Consider the following 9,329-nt stretch of genomic DNA (forward strand, 5'->3'; position numbering starts at 1 on the left):
CCATGGCTGGCCCTGGGTCTGTGCTGCTGTGCCTGCTGGAGAGAGGATGCTCCGGGCACTGCGTGCTGCAGTGACGGCACTGCAGTGAGTTGGCACCCACAGGAGCACACTCTGGCGGGCAAATGCAGGATGTGCACATGTACAAAGTGATGTGTGTGCACACTCATGGCTCACAGGCACCACACATGGCCGCATACATGCATCTTTGCTTACTACAGCTGGGAGCACTTATGTAGAAGTATATATAAGCCCCCCTTCGCTCACCCCATGTCCTTTCCCACATACAGTGGGGGGCTTTTGCTTTGCCTCCTTGCCCCCAACCACGTGAAGGACTGTCCTGGGGTGAAGGGCCCTGGCCGTTTGGCCTTGGGGCGGCGTTGGGGCTCCCTGGTAGGTGCAGGGAGGGGCCACAAGGACAGAGGACTCCACCGGGCTGATCCAGGGCCTCCCTTCCCAGGTTGGGGCTGAGGCCAGACTGGCCATTCATTGGGCCAGGCTACTGCTCACAGCTGGAGCTCCAGCAGCAGGAACCTGCCCTGCAGGGTCAGGGGCTCCAGCTTCCCACTGTGGGGAACCATGGCAGGACCCCCCACCTAGCAGCATGGGTCTCCACCAGGCTTTGCTCTGCAGGCCCAAGCTCTGGGGCCAGACCCTAGGCTCCCAAGCAGCCTTGGGGAGCCCAGCTGAGCCATGCTATGCTAGTGCCCCAGTGGGCCAGGCACAGGTGGTGGTGGTGAAGGCCACATGGCACCTGCAGCCCCTGCCCAGCACAGACAGCGGGTGCAGCTGCCAAGGGCGGGGGTGTCCTCTCTCTGCTGGGCAGCGCTGGAGGCTGGGGCAGGTGGGAGGGGCACAGAGGGCTGCAGGACTGGGCGCCTCGGGGCTGAGGGAGGCACAAGTAGCTGTGGGGCAGTGGGCGGGATGGGCTCCTAGCCAGCCCAGCTAACCTGCAGCCCCTCAGTGCCAGTCCCCAGGGAGGTGCCGGTTGGCAGGGGTGCCCCATGCTGTGCCAGTGGGGAGCAGTTCTCCCACCCCATTGCCCCCTTAGTGGAGGGTGGGGGCTGTGCATGCTCCTTCTGGGCAGGCAGTCCCCTGGGGGTGCAAGGAAAGGCAGGAGCTTGCTGGCAGCGAAGGGTGCTGGAGGCCCCAGCAGGATCCTGGGGGGGCTCGACTCTTCCTGCAGGGAAACCCCTTGGGCCTTCCTGTCAGCTGCTCCGGCTTGGGGGCTGCCATTGTCTCTGGGCCCCTTAGGGAGGTGGGGCTGGTTCATCAGCCAGCATAGGCCAAGTGCAGCATTGACCCTTGTGTACCCGCTGGGTAGCCAGGCAACGAAAACGGAGGCAGACATTGGCTTTAAAGCTGTATTCCAAACAATTCCCACATTTGCTACAAGCCGCAGGCTGAACACGGGGCTTGCCCCTAGGCTGTGCTCTGAGCAGAGCCCTGGGGCAGCCAGGCTGCAGGGGCAGTGGGGAGCCATCCAGGCCCCTATAGACTGGAGAGGGGTCAATTTCCATGCCCAGCAGGCCCCATGAACAGCATGGCACACATGCCCCCCCCCAGCCCTCTGCCTGCCCAGCATGCCCTGCCCTTGCCTGGCTGGAGCTTTGCACTGGGGGGAGCTGGGGTGGGCAGGGCGGAGGTGTTACAGCCCCTGCTATGGAAAGCTGGCACAGTGGCTGCCACGCTGGGCCAGGCTCTCAGCACCTAGGCTGGACGCCCGAAGCCATAGAAGGGCATAAAGCCATGCTGGGCTCCAGGTGCCATTCAGGTGGGCCCTGGGCACGGCCGGGTTTGGGGACCTGCTTTGCAGAAGGTGAGTTTATTGACTGATGATTGAGGGGAATACCCTCCCCCACACACAGCCCCTGCCCCTGGGCAGGGGGTCACTCCACCCACAGCAAGCTTTACACCTGGCTTTGGGTGGGGGCTGGATTTCCATTAGTCAGAGCCACGGCTCTGCTGTGCAGGGTGCGTTTTCCTCTCATGGGAGAGGTGCTGGCAGAATGGGGGGAGGGGGCTAGCCCAAGGCTGGGGTTGAGGGGTGTCACACAAGCACAGCCCCAGTGCTCTCCCACTCCTCTATTCATCCTGGGAAGGCCCCTTTGCAGTGTTACCCTCGGTAGGGTCACGCTGTCTTCCTGGGGTGAGCCCTTTGCCTCCACCGCCAGCCCATGGCCTCACCCCGTGAGCTCCCGTCAGCGTCCCCTGAGCCTGCCCACCCCGAGGGAGCAATGCAGGCAATGCAGTCCCCGCCTGTTTAGCCTGCACTGACTCAGCCAACGTGTAAAGCAGCAGGTTATTGGAAGTGGGGAACACAGAGTAGGAAGTTACCGCACAGTCCAACTGGGTCTGGCCGAGTCCGTCCTTTGTCTTCGTTTGAGAGACACACATCCCCTCGGCCCTCTCCAGTCCTTTGCTCTCCCACTGGCTGGACCCAGTGGGTTCCAAGTTGGGCAGGGCTGTCTGGTCATCAGTGGCCAAGTTACACAGTGTCCAGGCCAGGCTGCTAGGCGGGGACACACTTGGGCCTCTGCAACACCAAACCCCCTCGCCCACCCCCTGGTTAAACAGCAGCATGCAAGGGAAACTAAGGCCCACACAGTATTCATACAAACTCCTAAGAAAATTCCCCACATTGTCACAAGGCCACAAGGCAAAGCCGGGGTGGGGGTCCTAGGGCTGGGAGAGGCAGGGGGACCCAGGGAGAGCTGAGGGTGGGGAGCATGGGGCTGGAAGAGGTGAAGGGGGGGCAATAGCAGAGCTAGGGGGAGTCGCAGGGCTGGGAGAGGTGGTGGGGGGAGCTGGGGAGTCCTAGGGTGGAGAGAGGCGGGGGTGGGGGGGCTGAGGCAGAAGTGAAGGGGGAGCCCAGGGCTGGGAGAGGTGAAGGGGAAGCCCCGGGCTGGGAGAGGTGAAGGGGGGCAGTAGCAGATTTGGGTTGGAGCCCAGGGCCAGGAGCAGTGGGGGGGGGGGGGGGAGAGGAAAGGAAGGGTTTGCTGACATTAAGCCTGCTGCCTTCTAGTGCTTCTAGTCCTTCCTTCCCATGGCACAAACAATCCACTGGGCTCAAGGGCCGAGACTTGGGGGCTCCCCCCTGCTCCTGCTCCGAGTCGCTGTCTGCATGGGGAAGGGGAGTGACAGCTGCAGGCCTGGGAGGGAACCTGCCTGGCCAGCGCTGGGTGCTCTGGGCTGGCTGGGCAGGGGTGGGAGATGCCGCTCACAGCACCTTCCCAGGGTTCATGAGGTTCTTGGGGTCCAGCGTGGCCTTGATCTGCCTCATGATGGTAAGTCCCAGCTCCCCGATCTCCTCCCGCAGCAGATGGCGCTTGCCCAGCCCGATGCCATGCTCGCCTGTACAGGTTCCGTCCAGGGCCAGGGCCTGTCTGGGAGGAGAGGAGGCAGGAGATGTGTTAGCAGGAGGGCAGGGCAGCTGCGGGGAGCATGGCTGGGGGTGGGGTGGGGGCTGCAGACCAACTGGCAGGGGGTGCTCAGGGGTTCAGGGACCCCAGGATCAGATCCATGCATGTGAATTCACTGCAGGGGGCAGGGGAGGGCTCAGCCGCGTGCCAGTTGCCTGTAGGGGATGCTGCACTGCCAGGAGCATGCCAAGGGGAGCGGGTGAGGGGGCAAAAGGGCAGGGTGCGGCCCCGGGGCATGGTGCACCCTGTGTGCAGCCCCCACCCTTCACCTCTGGGACAACTACTGTCCCCGTCTAGGCCCTGCCCAGCCTGGCTGCACTGCAGGGCCCCGTGTGAGGAGCAAGTACCCGACCGCTCCCCATGTGCCAGGCAGCTCCGGTCTCTCGTATGTCCTGGGGGGGCTGCCTGTGCTCTCAGCAAGGGGCCCAGGACAGGTGGCTCCTGGGAACTCTTCTGGTTGCTTCTCCTGCTACCCTTGCCCTGAGCTCTGGGCCCCTCCCTGGTGTGCCCCCCACACCGTTAGGTCTGTGCCCTCCCCCAGCCCCACCCTCAGGTCTGGGCCCAAAGGCCAGTCAGGGCAGGCCCCATTTGCCCCCTGCAAGATCCCATGAGTTGCTTCTGCCCTTCAACACGAGAACTGGGCCAGGCAGGGTTGAGCTGGGCAGAGCAGAGCCAGGCTGGGCAGGGCTTGGCTGGGCAGGGCTGGGTAGCACTGGGCAGAGCAGGGTGGGTAGTACTCAGCAGAGCTGGGCAGGGCAGGGCAGAGGCGGGCTAGGCTGTGCAGAGCCGGGCAGGGCAGAGCCGGGCTACGCAGGGCAGGGCAGAGCCGGGCTAGGCAGGGCAGATAGAGCTGGGCACAGCAGAGCCAGGCTGGGCAGGGCAGGGCAGAGGCGGGCTGGGAAGGGCAGAGGCGGGCTAGGCTGGGCAGAGCCGGGCTAGACTGGGCTGGACAGGGTGGGTAGTACTCAGCAGAGCTGGGCAGGGCAGACCTAGGCTGGGCCAGGCAGGACAAGGCAGACCAGGGCTGGGCAGAGCTGGCTTCCTACCTGGCCAGTCGGGTTGCAAACTCCTTGACGCGCTGGATCTCGGTCAGGTCGGCCGGGTCAAACACCAGGAGGCAGTGAAAGTTCCCATCGCCCACGTGCCCGACTATCAGGCCTGAGGGGACACAGACCAGCTGCTCGTATGGGGAGCCTTTCCCAGCCCCCCCCCCAGACACTTACTGCCTGGCTCCCTCCCGCCTCCCCTCCAGCGAAGCCCCTTGCCCTGCAGAGCCCACGCCAGAGTCATTGCCCACTCCTAAAATGCAGCCCCCTCTGGCAGAAGGGGGCTGTGCCCCGGGGCTTGGGGAGGGAGCCCCCTACCCCACTGAATGTGGCGGGGGTTAGCTCATCAGGGATATCCCCCACACGGGGATCTGGCCAGGGCACGAGGAGCCGCACGTCCCGATCCCTCGGAAGGATGCTCCGGCAGCGGCTGGCTCAGCCGTTGGCTCCTCCTGTCTATCCTGCCCCAGTATGGGGGTGAGACTGGATGAGATCACAGCATGGGGGCATAGGAATGTCCCCCAGAAACCCGCACGGCCCAGGGAGCACATGCCCTGACAGGTGGGGGTCATGGCAGGCCCAAGGCTAATTAGTTCCAGCTCTGGGGAGCCAGGCTGGCTTGGTCCCCTTGCAGCCCCACTGAAACACCTGGCAGGTCCTGCTCAGCACAGCCCCAGGGCTCGGATACCCGGGATCGAGGAGTACTGCCAGAGCTGTGGGTGGAGCATGTCCAGTGCATTTGAAGCATCTGATGCATGTCTGATGTGTGTGAAGTGTGTTGTGTGTGTGAAATGTCTGATGAGTGTGAAGCGTGTGTGAGGCGTGCTCACCTGCACTGTTCTCTGCGATGGCGGGCATTGTCAGGCCCTCCCGCCGGTGAGGCCTTCACCCCAGACAGGTGCACTGTGGGTGGTTGGCGTTTAGGGGCCGCGTTTGGATTTATTACCAACCCCTGCGGCAATGGGGGGCAGAGCCTTTGCCCCCTCTGTCTGCAGCACCCAGCCCCGTGGCTCCCACATCCAGACAGGACAATGGCAGTCAGGCCTGACAGCAGGGGGATGGGAGCAGCGCCAGCCCCGTCATGTCATCCCTGCTGCCTTGCCTGACACCGGTGAAGTGACCCCCAGCTGCACAGGCCCTGACCCCAGGTTCAGTGGAGACCCACCTGTGAGCCCTGACTCCTGCAGGTCTCTGTGGGTCTCTCCCACGATGTGGGGCAGCCGGGAGATGGGGACGCACACGTCTGTGGAGTAGCCCTGAGGGGGACATGGCAGAGGGTTCACTGACACCCCCCGCAGAAGTGACAGGACACATCTGGGCACCCCGATCCCGCCTCACTTGGGGGGCGCACACTGGCCTCGCCTGGGCCCCCGGAGGATCCCAGCTCCCCCTGTGCCCCACTGGTGGGACCTGGCTCGGTTTGGGAAAACCCTTGCTAAGCCCTCCCAGTCCTGGGGCTCGGGACGTGCTGTTCAGCGGGGTCCCCCGAAAGCCTGGGGAGCACTGACCCCAGGACACCTGCTGGAGAGCGGCTCTCAGCAGTCAGGCTGGGGCAGGACAGTCCTGTGGGTGGGCACTGTCCCCCGATCTGGGGAAAGCCCAGAGTCTCATGGGGTGAGGGGCTGTTCCTGGCCCACCAAGAGCCCCAGTATCAGTCCCCAGTCCCCTCCCCTGATGCCCCCCAGTCCCTTCCCTTGGCACCCCTTACCCACTCCCCAGACCCCCTGTCTCTCCGGGGACTCCCCCACCCTCTTCCCAAGTGACCCCCTCTTCCCTCAGCCTCCCCCTATCCCCTCTCCTCAGGCACTCCTTCACCCTGTCTCCAAGTGACTCCCCTTCCCCCCGGCATTCCCCGTGCCCCAGGGCTAGCCCACCTTGCTCCCAGGGCGCAGGGCCAAGGCCGCGTACCAGGCGTTGTGCCGAGCGGCCCACAGCTTGTTCCTTGCCTCCAGCTCCCGGGCCCAGGCAAAGTCCGAGCCACCGTTCAGCTGCACGATCTCCTCTGAAGAGGAAGAGACACCCTCGCTGTCAGCCCCCCACCCCCTGGAGTGGGGCCTGGCTGCCAGCCGTCTCTGCCAGGCAGGCTGGGGCAGGGCAGAGGCCTGGCTTCCCCCTGTCGCTGGAGATCTAGGCCAGGAGGGCTGTGAGACCAGGTGAGAGATCCACTCCCTGGCATGGGCAAGGGACTTGGCCAGGGCAGGACAGAGCCACTCTGCCCCTTACAGAAAAGGGGAAGGGCAGCAACATCCCACCTCAGCCACGAGCTGGGCAGCCAGCCACCCCCAGCTCCACCCAACCCCTAGGCGCCATCCAAATACACCCCTGGTGCCACTGGCAGTGCCCACCTGCCCCAGGGCTGCTGCTCCCCCGCTGCGCCAGCAGGACGGAGGGCCCCCTGCAGGGCCAGGCCCCCAGCCTGTGCCCCCCCAGGCATCACCCGCCTGGTGTCGTGCACGTACCTGCCTGCCGGACCTGCTCCTCCAGGCTGCCGGGCGAGCCGTGGAACTCCAGGAAGAGTGTGGGGGACACGGTGTAGCTCAGGCCGCTGAACCGATTACAGGCGGCCATCATGACATCGTCCAGGAACTCTGGGGGAGCAGAGAGGCTGGGGGTCAGAGCCTTGGATGGCTCCGCAGTCCACTCGGGAGCAATGCCCCCTGCTCCCCAGGGCACGTTCTGCAGGGCACGGGGCCGCCAACTCACCGATCCGGGCCACGGGGATGCCGGCCTGCAGCACCTGCACAGTGCAGCCCACCGCCGCATGCACGCTGGGGAAGGCGCACACGGCCGCCACCGTGGCCTCAGGGCTGCCATGGAGACGCAGTGTGGCCTGGGTGATGAGGCCAAGCGTCCCCTCGGAGCCCACAAACAGCCCTGTCAAGTTGTAGCCGGCAGCGCTCTTCCTGCAGCAGGGCGAGAAGGGGCTGGGATGAGATCTCGGGGCAGGAGTCCTCTGGTGCCCCCCGCCCCCGAGCCGCAGCCCCCGGTACCTGAAGTGGCGGCCCCGGCCGGCCGTGTGCAGCACCCTGCCATCGGCCAGCACCACCTGCAGGTTGATCACGTTGTGGCGCATGGTGCCGTAGCGCACGGCATTGGTGCCTGAGGCACTGGTGGCCACCATGCCGCACAGGGAGGCGTCAGCGCCAGGGTCTACGGAGGGAAAGGGCACAGCCGGCAGTCAGAGGTCATGGGGCATGGCAGAACCAGCACCCCGGAGAACCTTCCCCCCTGTGCCCAGGGCAGAGCTGGGCCCAAGACAGAAAGCTGCCCACCCCCGGGTTGCTGTGCCATGGGCGCTCCCAAAGCTGGTCCAGGCGGAGCCTCGGGCAGCTGCCAGCACCCAGCCCAGCATGTCGTGGCCACAGGGATATGGAGGGAGTGGCCAGGTCAGAGCTCAGGCCCCTTCACCACGCGTGGCTGCAACACAGACTGTGCCCACAATGCCCTGCCTGGCACTGCCCACCCATGGCCCAGGCGGGCCGTGGCCTGCATGCTGAGTGGGCCAACGAGGGGCCTGTGGCAGGACTGATTTTCATGGCACGTCCACTGGAGTGGGACCCAGCTGCTCTGTTCCCGGCAGCCAGCACCACTGCACTAGGCTGGATTGGGGCGGAGGATCTGGGGGCAAAGCTCATCAGCCCATTGACAGCCCACAGCCCAGGCATGTCGCCCAGCACAGCTGCCACTCGCCAACCTGTGCCAGCTTCCTGCTCTGACACCACTGAACCCAGCTGCAGGCCTAGGCATTGGCTGTGCGCTGGGAATGGAGCTGGGACCCCTCGTCCCCCACCACTGGAGGGAGCCCCTCGCCCCGTGCACGGCATCATACCGACAGGGAACCAGAGGCCAGTGTCCCGCAGGTAACTGTTGAGCGCTTTGCGGGTCACCCCCGGCTCCACGGCCACAGTGAAGTCCTCAGTGCTGAGCGCTGTGATACGATCCATTCGGGTCAGGTTAAAGCACACACCACCCTGGCCCAGAGAGATGGGAGCAGACATTGGAGCCAGCCCCATGGCGCTCCCTGGAAAGGGCCTGAGATCTGCTGGGTCACCCCCTGAACACACATAGGCAGGCGGAGCAAGGCCAGGACACCGCCATGCTGGGGTTCCCCTGCTGTGTGCCCCAGTGGTATCTCACCACAGCGGCCCTAGCATCGCTGCCCAGCCGGGGGGTCGCCAAAGCTCCAGGCAAAGATGAACCACCCTGGCCCCCCCAGGACTGATCCCCCAAGACTCATGGGCGCCACGGAGTCCAGCACGGCTGGAGCCAGGGGCTGCCCTCCTGGCACGAGGGGAAGCTGAGCCTGCCTGTGAGGAACCTCCCCTGAACAGCCCTGGCTGGGCCGCGTGCCCACCAGCCTCGCCACGCACTGCCCTGCTGGGGACAATGGGGCAGCAGCCGGGGGCTGGGCCCACTGGCTCTAGTCAAGAGGGGAAGACTCGCTGTGCCAGCCCCACCTGCAAAAGGGCCAGCACGGGGGTGGCAAGGGTCTGGGCTGGCACCTCAGCTGGATGAGTGGGCAGAGCGCCACCGGCACTGGAGCCCCACTGGGTTACACCAGCTGGGGATGGGATCTGTTGCACCTTATGGGGCAGGGAATGCTCACTGCGCTGCCCCCCTGCTCCATACCCTCACTACGCTTCCCCCCGTACCCTCACCGTGTTGCCCCCCCACTCGATACCCTCACTGCTGCCCCCCGCTCCGTACCCTCACTGCGCTGCCCCCCCGTACCCTCACCACGCTGCCCCCCTGCTCTGTACCCTCACCGCGCTGCCCCGCGCTCCGTACTCTCACCGCGCTGCCCCCCCCCGCTCCGTACCCTCACTACGCTTCCCCCCGTACCCTCACCGTGTTGCCCCCCCCC

The 9,329-nt window shown here is 65.5% G+C and overlaps 1 protein-coding gene across 1 annotated transcript; it reads right to left on the reverse strand.

Moving 5' to 3' along the window:
* Window positions 1–1,347: 1,347 nt before the first annotated feature.
* On the reverse strand, window positions 1,348–8,436 carry LDHD (lactate dehydrogenase D; the record flags this gene model as incomplete). The annotated part of the gene is given in 8 exon segments (XM_034788629.1): window positions 1,348–3,383; window positions 4,466–4,577; window positions 5,631–5,721; window positions 6,340–6,467; window positions 6,925–7,053; window positions 7,169–7,368; window positions 7,456–7,615; window positions 8,295–8,436. Coding segments are annotated over 8 exon segments (1,128 nt in total), but the record flags the coding sequence as incomplete, so codon positions are not given.
* Between the last annotated feature and the right edge of the window lie 893 nt (window positions 8,437–9,329).

This window comes from Trachemys scripta, chromosome 13 (genome assembly GCF_013100865.1).
Source record: "Trachemys scripta elegans isolate TJP31775 chromosome 13, CAS_Tse_1.0, whole genome shotgun sequence".
NCBI classification, from domain to species: domain Eukaryota; kingdom Metazoa; phylum Chordata; order Testudines; family Emydidae; genus Trachemys; species Trachemys scripta.